The 13,022-nt window shown below is 32.6% G+C and overlaps 1 protein-coding gene across 5 annotated transcripts in view; it reads right to left on the bottom strand.

Annotated features, from left to right (window-relative positions):
• Window positions 1–13,022, bottom strand: part of LOC143076161 (rabphilin-3A-like) — a 111,178-nt gene that overhangs the window by 37,830 nt on the left and 60,326 nt on the right. For all 5 annotated transcript variants that reach the window (XM_076251842.1, XM_076251844.1, XM_076251840.1 and 2 more), the window contains one exon: window positions 3,464–3,619. In XM_076251842.1, coding sequence (XP_076107957.1) covers window positions 3,464–3,619 — 156 coding nt within the window. The remainder of the gene's footprint in view (window positions 1–3,463; window positions 3,620–13,022) is intronic.

A 13,022-nucleotide genomic window follows, 5' to 3' on the forward strand; every position in this document is an offset into this window, starting at 1 on the left:
ACACAACCAGATGCTCCGCAGGGCGCAGCTTTATACGACCGCAGAGGTTGAACCCTGAACGGTTGGGGCAAGTATGGACACAACATTCAAGCTGTATTCAGCTCTAAATTTGGATTGTGATTAAATAGTTGACACAGCATAGGTTTCTGACACAGAATGAATGTGGTCTAATGCACTTAACATTTTTGTTTTGCCTTTGAGCAATTCACTATAGTGTTGAATATTAATCCTCTCAAAAATATGTTTGAAGAAATTATCTTTTTATCTATGAAATCTGAAATGAGAAAAATTGAACCCTCCCCCCCCCCTCCCCCCCATTTTTTTTTCACTTCACTTTTACTAAAGTTAGAGTGCGAAAACTAAAAGTATTCGGACGACGACGACGCAAGAATCGATGAAATTTTGACACAAGGTTTATGACCACAAAAGGAAGGTGTGGATTGATTTTGGGAGTTTTGGTCCTAACATTTTAGGAATTAGGGGCCAAAAAGGGCCCAAATAAGCATTTTCTTGGTTTTCGCACTATAACTTTAGTTTAAGTGAATAGAAATCTATGAAATTTTGACACAAGGTTTATGACCACAAAAGGAAAATTGGGACTGATTTTGGGAGTTTTGGTTCCAACAGTTTAGGAATTAGGGGCCAAAAAAGGGCCCAAATAAGCATTATTCTTGGTTTTCGCACAATAACTTTAGTATAAGTAAATAGAAATCAGTGAAATTTAAACACAAGGTTTATGACCACATTAGGAAGGTTGGGATTGATTTTGGGAGGTCCCAATAGTTTAGGAATAAGGGGCACAAAGGGTCCAAAATTGAACTTTGTTTGATTTCATCAGAAATTGAATAATTGGGGTTCTTTAATATGCTAAATCTAACTGTGTATGTAGATTCTTAATTTTTGGTCCCGTTTTCAAATTGGTCTACATGAAGGTCCAAAGGGTCCAAAATTAAACTTAGTTTGATTTTAACAAAAATTGATCCTTGGGGTTCTTTAATATGTTGAATCTAAAAATTTACTTAGATTTTGTCGAGCCTGCAACTTATGTTGCAGAAAGCTCGACATAGGGATAATATTTTTTTCGTTATCTGGAAAGTTACTTTTGACGGCGGATCTTGATTGTTTCTGTGGGGCTTCTTTCTCATGGATAGGGATCACTCACGGGGAAAAAAATGGAAAATTGTCGAAACTAATTTGACTTTTATGTATAGCATAAAATCGAGAATGGAAATGGGGAATGTATCAAAGAGACAACAACCCGACTCCATAGAAAAAACAACGGCAGAAGGTCACCAACAGTTCTTCAATGTAACGAGAAATTCCCGAACCCGGAGGCGTCCTTCAGCTGGCCCATAAACGAATATATATTAGTTCAGTGATAATGAACGCCATACTAATTTCCAAATTGTACACAAGAAACTAAAATTAAAATAATATAAGAAAAACAAAGACCAGAGGCTCCTGACTTGGGACAGGCGCAAAAATGCGGCGTAGTCCGAATTATATTCTTAAAAGAATTTAAATTCACAAACTAGTTATTTTGCACCAAACATTAATAACTGTTTAAATTTGTTTGCTGGGCATTACCGTAATTTACAAATTATGGATTCGGTAATTTCCGCTAAAAAACGATGTTTACCGAATGATCTCATCATACATCAATCTCATCATACAACAAAAAACGTATAATGTTGTGAGCACTTCATATAATGTTGTGAGCACTTCATATAATGTGATCACTTCATATAATGTTGTGATCACTTCATATAATGTTGTGATCACTTCATATAATGTTGTGACCACTGCATATAATGTTTTGACCACTTCATATAATGCTTTGACCACTGCATATAATGTTGGGAGCACTTAATATAATGTTGTGAGCACATAATATAATGTTGTGAGCACTTAATATAATGTTGTGAGCACTTAATATAATGGTGTGAGCACTGCATATAATGCTGATCATTAACATAAGGCAGTCATGGCGTTCCATATAAAATGGCAAAAAATGGGGAAATCTGCAATCAGAAAATGTCAACTTCTTCGTATACTGACAACAAACATTGCCTCTAATATATGCAGTTGCCCAATTGTCAATAATGGTTTATAATCTATATATTTGAAAATACCGAATGCACTTTTGTTTTAACTTTTTTCATGGGTTATGTGTACAATTTCATGCGAGGAGACTTAAACAACAAAGCTGAAAACCTGATAAAAACGAGAAAGCTAATACCCTTTCTTGTGTTACCATACCTGCATATTTACTGATCCCTTGCAAATTGATAGATATTATTAAGTTTACAGTGTAGAATTCACAGTACTTTATGTCGGTCAACTTTAAATTGTTCGCTTTTTTGTGGCCAAATATCCAATCATGTTTGATAATTTTATAACTAACACTGAGTAAAGTTTCATGTATAATGGAGCACTAATGTTCAAGTGATAAATAAAGATACAATCGGTCTACGGCAATATAAGTAAACTAAGTTTACTGCAGAGTAAAACTAGATATCATTGAGATTGAACCAAAGTGTTTGACCTTGACCTTTGACCTAGGAAGTTGCACATAAATTATGACACACCCTTTGGTGTTGGTTTATATACATGTCAAGTATAAACTTTAAAATGATAACGGTTCTCAAGATATAGAGCGGACACGATCTTTACCATAGGACATTGGGTTGTCAACTGAAACCAAAGTTTTTGACCTTGACCTTTGACCTAGGAAGTTGTACATAAATTATGACATACCCTCTGATTTTGGTTTATATACATTTTAGGTATAAACTTTAAAATGATAACGGTTCTCAAGATATAGAGCGGACACAATCTTTACCATAGGACATGGGGTTGTCAACTGAAACCAAAGTTTTTGACCTTGAACTTTGCCCTAGGCAGTCGTTCATAAATTATGACACTCCCTCTGGTGTTGGTTCATATACATGTCAAGTATAAACTTTGAAATCATAATGGTTCTCAAGATATAGAGCGGACACGATCTTCACCACAGGACACAGGGTTGTCAACTGAAACCAAAGTTTTTTTACCTTGACCTTTGACCTAGTAAGTTGTACATACATCATGACACGCCCTCTGGTGGTGGTTAATAAACATGTAAAGTATAAAGTATGAAATCATAACGGTTCTCTAGATATGGAGCGGACACAAAGTTAAAGTGTTACGGACGGACGGACGGACGGACGGACGGACGGACGGACGGACGGACGGACGCACTGATCACTATAGGGCGACCCGCCTAAAGGTGGGGCCCTAATTATTAATGATGTATTTCTTACATTAATGAATGAATTAAACATTATTTTTATGGACTTAGTCTTCTTTTTTGCATTTTATTTCGTAAACTTCGAACGGACAAACGGACGGACAGACTGATCACTATAGGGCGACACGCCTAAAGGCGGGGACCTAATAATTGGTGACCATTAGTAAATCTTACTAGTATCACTTTCAGGTGATGATGGTGGATTGTCTATATCATCATGACTGTACTTGTTAAATGCCATGTCAATGTCTCGATCTTCTACATTTTTCTTCTTCAGAGGTAATTGAAAATCTCGAGGCGGGTTCGTATGTGAGTTTTTTCTGTTAAAATCTGGAAATAAATCAAAATAGAAATGAAATGAAAAAAAGTGTAACAGTTGTAACTTTGCACTATGTTGATTCGTTTTCTATAAATATCATAATAGAACTACTATTCATTTCAAGAAAAGTGTGGGAAAGGAAAATGTTTAAAGTTAATTAATGAACTTATTTTCGTATTTTTTTGTTTGTCTTTTTGTCTTTTCTGTGTCCCCTTGTTATCTTCAGTTGCAACTATTGACCCAAAATCTCAAATTTGATTTATAAATGTATAATTATAAATTTCAAAATCTGAATCGTATGCTGTATCACCACGAGAAACCGATACCAGTCCCTAAGACGGAAGACGTAACATTGGAGACCTAGCGTAGTCTCGGAAAAAGATTTAAATATATAATCTTTGGTCTTTTATTTGACAGAGATGCGGTAATAAATAGTGCAAATTGCATAAATTTCAAGCGACTATCCGAAAACAATCGCGAGATGTTTTAAAAGTGGTGTGATGATGGGTATGCATACTGGGTATGCGATACTGGGTAGATGATACAGAGTGGAGTAAAAAAAAACTTTAGTAGATATACAAAATTTCTGTAATGATAACATAAAGTATCAATGTTTGGCTGTGGTGATATTGATATAAACCATGATATAAATTTATTAAAAATATAACAAAATATATAGGTGTGACAGAGACATATATACACAGAGATTGGCAACTCAATGAAATCCCTTGAATCTCTATGCCTGGTCCAGGTACTTAATACTATCAAACTACCTTATTCAGGTAAATAAATTGAGACTTTCGCAATTATATTTACTTACAATACTTTTTTATATGGAAATTATAGCAAAACGCAATAACACAATTATACACTTCCTGGATAGTTACCTATACATGCATTGTTATATAAAGATGGTTCATGAATTGTTAGTGTTTGACGCAATTTTCGGGTCAGCACTTTTGGCTACTAAAGTACTTAGCGGCGATCAGTTTTTATTGGTTTAGGCCCACGAAGTGCCAAAGGAACCACCGACCTCCGGCAGGAAAACTGGCAATACTCATCAACAATACATTAGTTATAGCTATTAGTATCAAGGATGAAATTACTGCGTAGGTGTCACAACAAAAATCTACCAATCAGCATAAATTACCTTTTGTAAAAGTAGGCAACCTTTTACAAAACAAAGCAGTTTTGATATTTATTTTTGCTTCAGCTAAATGTAAAGTTGCTTAATAGAAACAGAAATGCAAATTGCATTTGAACCACTTTTATTTCAAATTTAATTGGCCATGATTTTGCACTAAAATTTCAATGTAGAAAGTAAAATCACAAAAATACTGAACTCAGAGGAGAATCCAACCGGAAAGTCCATAATCACATGGCAAAATCAAATGACAAAATACATCAAAAACGAATGGACAAGAACTGTCATATTCCTGACTTGATACAGGCATTTTCAAATATAGAAAATGGTGGTTTAAACATGGTTTTAAAGCGCTAAACCTCTCACTTTGTTGACAGTCTCATCAAACTCCGTTATATTTACAATGATGTGTGAACTATTAAACAGACATAATAAATAATAAAATAGTCAACATATGGGTATGGGCCACATCATATTTTAAGGCATTTAGAAAAAAAAAAGAGTACTTTTTAAGTTGATAATCTATTAAGCATTGGTTTGACATTAGCATATCAACCTATAGATAATACATGTACATTAAGAATAAATATGGTTAAAATTAAGTTATTTCATTCTAAAATATCTATACAATTATGGGAAATGAAAATTGTGGTTGAATTTATTCAGTGGCAGTTGTTATCTAATAGTTCATTTATATGTAAGTTGTATTGTCGTTTGTTATTTTATTGCACTTCAGTGTTTCTGTTGTTTTATTAATTTTCTTTATAGTTGTGTTTCCCTCGGTTTCAGTTTGTAACCGGATTTGTTTTCTCTCAGTCGATTTATGACTTTTGAACAGCGGTATACTACTGTTGTCTTTATCTATCCAGGCTTTTCATTGTCATCTAATCTTAAATTATGTTTGTGGATACTAGTAATTATCTGTTGTTAATGTGACAGCGACCTTTGGTGATTTTTTTCACTTTATTTTCATATTTTTCCGTTTAGGTTCTAATGCTGCGAAGACCTCACATCAATAATAAATGATATTTTAGTTCATGAAAAAAAAATATGTCGTCATCATCTTCACTGCAATAGTTGTGAGTGTTATGGCAGTTAATATAATTATATTGTCTTTTGTATTTTGCTCTTTCTTTCAGTTCTATATGTTGATTTGTTGTTGTCTTCATAACATACCCTACTAACAAAACTTATAACAGAAACATTTTTAAAATTATTTTTATGCTCTATGAAGGAAGATAAGATAACAATACAGATATTTTATTCCAATGACAGGAACGTGATGAGCAAACTTATGTATTGAGAGATACAAATAAACTCATCATAGATACCAGGATTAAAATTTTACACTTACGCCAGACGGGCGTTTCGTCTACAAAAGACTCATCAGTAACGCTCGAATCAAAAAATGTTAAAAAAGCCAAATAAAGAACGAAGTTGAAGAGCATTGAGGACCAAAAATACCTCAAAGTTTTGCCAAATACAGCTTTTGCCAAATCTATTCCTGAAGTAGAAACGCCTTAGTTTTTTTTCAATTCAAAGTTTTGTTAACAATTAATTTATAATTATGTCCATATCAATGAGACTATCATATATAATAGTATTATCTAAACATGCTCAAGATATAAATCCTTGTATCATGTGAACAGAATAGAAAATTAAAAACAACAGTATTTTCTGAAGGAATCTACATGAAATTTTGCTATTTTACATTTTAGCCGGGAAAAACGTACGATGGCCCGATCTTTTCTTTTGATATTCTCAAAGGATTTTCTCGTGTTTTATTTTACAATAATATCATTTAGTTTAGCTTCTAATCATATAATGCTGTTTCTTCCTGTAAAATCCATACGAAATGTGTCATTTTATTACAACCTGTAGCTTGAGAAAATGCCCGGTGACCTATAATTTTTATATTTTTAGATATCACAATATAAACACGTTTTAGCAAAGTACGAAAAAATTCTATCATTTTTAATGTATACTCCCATAGTGGTTCATTCTGCCCGAGTGGTTGAACGAACGAACACTTTCCAAGGCTTAACAATAAAAGTTTACATTTCATCGATTTTGACGCTCAGCCAAACCTTCATAGTATACTTCAGTTTTGCTGGCATTTTTATCATAGTATCACCAGTTTGATAATGTTAAACACACTTTCATCCTTCAACTATGGTATTAGAGTATAAAGTTGAATACTTAGTCTGGCACATAAATCAAGGTCAGAATGTTTCAAACGGGATTGAAACAACACACAGTACGGATCCCATAACGAGTTGGTTGACCGTTTTGGAATATCCGTTTCACTGATGATAACGGAAATGTTTCTCATGTCGTACCTACAATCCTTTACCCTTTTCCCTAATATGACCTACCGAATTGAACTTAATACCGGGTTTGAAATAACATTATCAACACGACGTCCCATCAAGCCAGAAGAAATGGGGTCCCTAACCAAATTGTAAACGTTATGACAATGCTATATTTCGAACATACTTAAAATCTGACCACAATGGAATTTTTAGAATTACCATGAAAATAAGGCCATACAGTATGTGAAAAACAAACCTTATCATGTAACTTTAACCTTCATCACTGAAATGAACCATAAAATGAGGTTGAGGTGACTTGGGCCTATATAAAGTTTCTGTCAGAAGTGCCTTTTTTTTTAATTATTTTAATCTTTAAAGAAAGTGAATCAAATTGGTCGAAAAAAAAATAGGGTGTCCCTGACCATTTAGGTTCAAAAAATTACTTTTAAACAGGTATATGTAAAAGGGACCATTTTTCAATGAAATGTAGGGAAACCAGATGCTCCGCAGGGCGCAGCTTTATACGACCGCAGAGGTTAAACCGTGAACGGTTGGGGCGAGTATCGACACAACATTCAAGCTGGATTCAGCTCTAAATTTGGATTGTGATTAAATAGTTGACACAGCATAGGTTTCTGACACAGAATAAATGTGGTATAATGCAATTAAAAATATTTTTGCCTTTGAGCAATTCACTATGCTGTTGAATATTAATCTTCTCAAAAAAATGTTTGAAGAAATTTTCTTTTTATTTATGAAATCTGAAATGAGAAAAATTGAACCCCCCCCCTCCCACCCCAATTTTTTTTCTCACATCCCCCTTTGCCTTATTCCAAAACTGATCTCAATTCAAATTTCTAATGGAGTTTGCAACAATAACTACTCATTTAAATACATCATAAAATATTAAAATGTAAAAAAAGTGCTTGTAATCACTGAATGGTAAAGATTGTTTTAATTTATTAGTTGGTAGTAAAAGTGAATATACATTTTATATTGTATAAAACAATGATTTAAGTTGATTCAACTACTATTCTGGACAAAGAAAGATAACTCCAATTTTCAAAGAATATTTCATAACCAGGTGCTCCGCAGGGCACAGCTTTATTCGACCGCAGAGGTCGATCCCTGAACAGTTGGGGAAGGTATGGACAAAACATTTAAGCGTGATACAGCTCTGAATTTGGATTGTGATCAAATTTTTGACATTATATGGTTTTTTTTACACATAACAAATGTCAAGCCATTCCATCATCATCATCATCATCATCATCTCAATTCAAATTTTAAATGGACTTTGCAACCATAAACACTCATTTAAATACATCAGAAAATTATAAAAATAGAAAATGACATGATAGTCATGTCTGGCAAATTTCCAACATACATTATCTAAAAACATTTTAGAAAAGATAAGGAAAAAAAGCTTCATCAGCAACAATGAATTTCCAATGAAGTTATTTACATAAAGTTATTGGCAAATAAAAATAGAAAATGACATCATAGTCATGTCTGGCAAATTTCCAACATATATTATCTAAAAATATTTTAGATAAGATAAGGAAAAAAAAAACTTCATCAGCAACATTTTATATTGGCAAATTTCCAATGAAGTTATTTACATAAAGTTATTGGCAAATAAAAATAGAAAATGACATCATAGTCATGTCTGGCAAATGTCCAACATACATTATCTAAAAACATTTTAGATAAGATAAGGTAAAAAAGCTTCATCAGCAACATTTTATATTGGCAAATTTCCAATGAAGTTATTTACATAAAGTTATTGGCAAATAAAAATAGAAAATGACATCATAGTCATGTCTGGCAAATTTCCAACATATATTATCAACTACTATTCTATACAAAGAAAGATAACTCCAATTGAAAATTAATTGCTATTGCACAATATTGTGCAATTAGATATTTCTTGCTATTGTGCAATACTGTGCAATTGAAAATTTCTTGCTATTGCACAATACTTGATATGGAATCCTGATTTGGACCAACTTGAAAACTGGGCCCATAATCAAAAATCAAAGTACATGTTTAGATAAAGCATATCAAATAAGCCCAAGAATTTAATTTTTGTTGAAATTTAACTTAGTTCAATTTTGGACCCTTTGGACCTTAATGTAGACCAATTTGAAAACTGGACCAAAAATTAAGAATCTACATACACAGTTAGATTTGGCATATCAAAGAACCCATTTATTCAATTTTTGATGAAATCAAACAAAGTTTAATTTTGGACCCCCATTTGGACCAACTTGAAAACTAGGCCAATAATTAAAAATCTAAGTACATTTTTAAATTCAGCATATCAAAGAACCCCAAGGATTCAATTTTTATTAAAATCAAACTAAGTTTAATTTTGGACCCTTTGAACCTTAATGTAGACCAATTTGAATACGGGACCCAAAATTAAGAATATACATACATAATTAGATTCGGCATATCAAAATACCCCAATTATTCAATTTTTGATGAAATCACACAAAGTTCAATTTTGGACCCTTTGGGCCCTTTATTCCTAAACAGTTGGGGCCAAAACTCCCAAAATCAAACCCAACCTTCCTTTTATGGTCATAAACCTTGTGTTTAAATTTCATAGATTTCTATTTACTCATACTAAAGTTATGGTGCAAAAACCAAGAATAATGCTTATTTGGGCCCTTTTTGCCCCTTATTTCTAAAATGTTGGGACCAAAACTCCCAAAATCAATCCCAACCTTCCTTTTGTGGTCATAAACCTTATGTTAAAATTTCATTGATTTCTATTCACTTTTACTAAAGTTAGAGTGCGAAAACTAAAAGTATTCGGACGACGACGACGACGACGCCAACGTGATAGCAATATACGACCAAAAAATTAAAATTTTTGCGGTCGTATAAAAACTGTGCAATTGAAATTTCTTGCTATTGCGCAATATTTTGCAATTAGATATTTCTTGCTATTGCGCAATACTGTGCAATTGAAGATTTCTTGCTATTGCACAATACTGTGCAATTGAAAAGTTCTTGCTATTGCACAATATTGTGCAATTTAAGATTTTTTGCTATTGCAGAATACTGTGCAATTGAAAATTTCATTGCACAATACTTTAAACCCAAAATTTTGAATGAAAAGTGTGAAATTGGGTAATATGTCATTTTCAGCCTTTCACAGATACACATAATAACAATATTTTAAGTGGAAAGTAGAGTTAAAGGATATTGCTAACTTCTTATCTTTCTTCCTAAGAAGTTCCTGCATGAAGTCAGCCTCATAATAATAAAGAAACAAGTCGGCAAGTAGAGGGGCACAGTTTGTTCCCATTGGAACAAGTAGAAGGGCTCAGTTTGTTCCCATTGGAACAAGGTATGGAACATCCAGGTAGACTACTACCTTCTGATTTATAAAGCTGAATACAAATAATTCGCGTTTGAATGTAATCGTTGTGTCTTGCATTCTGCCACTTTCGCTGAAGTAAGGACATTAAAATAGTATAATAATAATTAGACTATTTACCGGATTTTTTATCACATAAGCAACACGACGGGTGCCACATGGGGAGCAGGATCTGCTTACCCTTCCGGAGCAACTGAGATCACTCCTAGTTTTTTGGTGGGGTTTGTGTTGTTGATTCTTTAGTTTTCTATGTTGTGTCATGTGTGCTGTTGTTTGTTTGTCTTTTTCATTTTTAGCCATGGTGTTGTCAGTTTGTTTTAGATTTATGAGTTTGACTGTTCCTTTGGTATCTTTCGTCCCTCTTTTAAACATGTCTTTTTGCTTAAAGCTAATAGTAGTATGATTTGCTATGACAATTATTTTGTTTATACACAGATATGCTTTATGTAAAACTCGGTTAAGTTTGTTTGGAGCTGGTAAAAAATACTAAATTATTTGGATTGCGATTTCCACTTGAATTGAGGTTTTGTTCATTAGGAACATCATCTACCTGAAATTGTATCTGTTAAAACAGGTTTATGTTATTATTAAACTGTCCATTTTAGCAATAAAAGGCTTGGATATTGAAACTCCTGTCATATTGAAACAGGTATACGTTATTATGACTGAAGATATTTAGTACATATTAAAAAATAGAGGCTCCACCTGCAACAGTAGCCACTATTTGATCAAAATCAATCATACAAGGGCAATCTTGTCCTGTTGCTCATTTTTACTTTTTTATGTTTTTATCTACTTTTGTACCTATTTTACTTTTTAAAGTTAAAGGCAAAACATCGAAAAATGGGAAATATAATCGTTCCAATAACGAGAGGACGTACGATTTCAGCGATGATGAATCATTTAAAGATCTGTCTTGCTGGTTATTGTTTTGGTCAAAAGTTTCTATCTTCATATTATAATATTTTTTTAAAAGATATGATGCAAAAAAAGCATAAAATAGTAAAAATTATCAATTAAAGATCAATGACTCCAATGGGGAGATGTTTGTTTAATTCAGATACGTTTAATTATCTGTACAGTTTTTTTGTGCTCGTCATTTTTCTTAATAAAATGTATCTATTGTCAAATTAATGTTTTCAATATAATAGACACAAAAAAAATAATATCAAAATTTTGACTTAAAAGGGCAAAAACTCCTATCAGAAGACGTCTTACAGTTTTAACATACAAGAACAGCAGGTAAATTGAAACATTTTAAACATTTCTCTTATTGTCAGATTTTATTCTTCATATCGGTTTTCAAGAAAATAGTAAAAAAATAGCAATCACCCCTCTGATAAGCTTTTAGAACGTTTAATACCCTTAGTTATGATTGTGACCAAATTCAGTTAATTTAGCCCAGTTTTTTCAGGGAAGATATTTTGAAAAACATAAGGCAACAATAGTGCACACGCTTAAATGTCTCGACCATAGATTTTATGTTGATAATCCTATATGTAAAACTTTACTACAAGTAGCCCAAACACTTAACATGATGCAAGAAAATGAGGTTAAGGTCAGATCAACCCAACATGAAATACATGTTCACCTTACAATCATTCAATAAACAATTTGAACAATTGCTTATAGTATAAAAGAAACACACATAACCATGAAAACTTAACATTGACCAAAGAACCATGAAAATAAGGTAAAATTCAGATGATACCTACCAAACATACATATACACCTTCTATACAACAAATATACTTGACCTATATTGCTCATAATTAAATAAAAACAGACCAGACAAAAAATAAAATTTATTAACACTGAGCAATGAACCGTCAAAATGATGTCAAGGTCAAACAAAACCTGCGAGACTGGCATGTACATCCTGAAATATTTCTATTCTATTTCCTGTTTACAAAATTATGAACTTTTCGAAAAACTAAGGATGTTCTTATCCCAGGAATAGATTACCTTAGCTGAATTTGGCACAATTTTTTTGGAATATTGGGTCCTCAATGCTCTTAAACTTTGTACTTGTTTAACTTTATAACCATTTGATCTGAGCGTCACTGATGAGTCTTATGTAGACGAAACGCACATCTGGCGTATTAAATTATAATCCTGGTAACTATTTATGCAACAAATATAGTTGACCTATTGCATATTGTATTTCCTATGAAAAATCGTCCTACAATTATGACTTAAACTGACAGCAGGTATATAACCTCATTCTGAACATTTCTGCCATGTAGGATTTTCTCTATTTTTAGCGGTTTTCAAGATAATGGACAAAACTTGCATGTTACCCATATGTTCTATTTTAATCATGTTTGCAATGTTGGTAGGCAGGCAGGGACATAATTATGTCATATAGTTATAACTCGCTTTTATTTACCTAAAACTTAATACACTAATAATTATTTTGGCCAATTCAAATTATAACTCATTTTTCTTAATCAATTATATAGTTTTTTTTCAGTTTAAATCAACATATCTTCAGTCAGTGAACCGGATATACGATAGTGAAGTGAGGCTGTTAAAATACAGGGGTTCCTTAGTAGGCAACCTGGGCT

This window comes from Mytilus galloprovincialis, chromosome 5, assembly GCF_965363235.1.
Source record: "Mytilus galloprovincialis chromosome 5, xbMytGall1.hap1.1, whole genome shotgun sequence".
Taxonomy (NCBI): domain Eukaryota; kingdom Metazoa; phylum Mollusca; class Bivalvia; order Mytilida; family Mytilidae; genus Mytilus; species Mytilus galloprovincialis.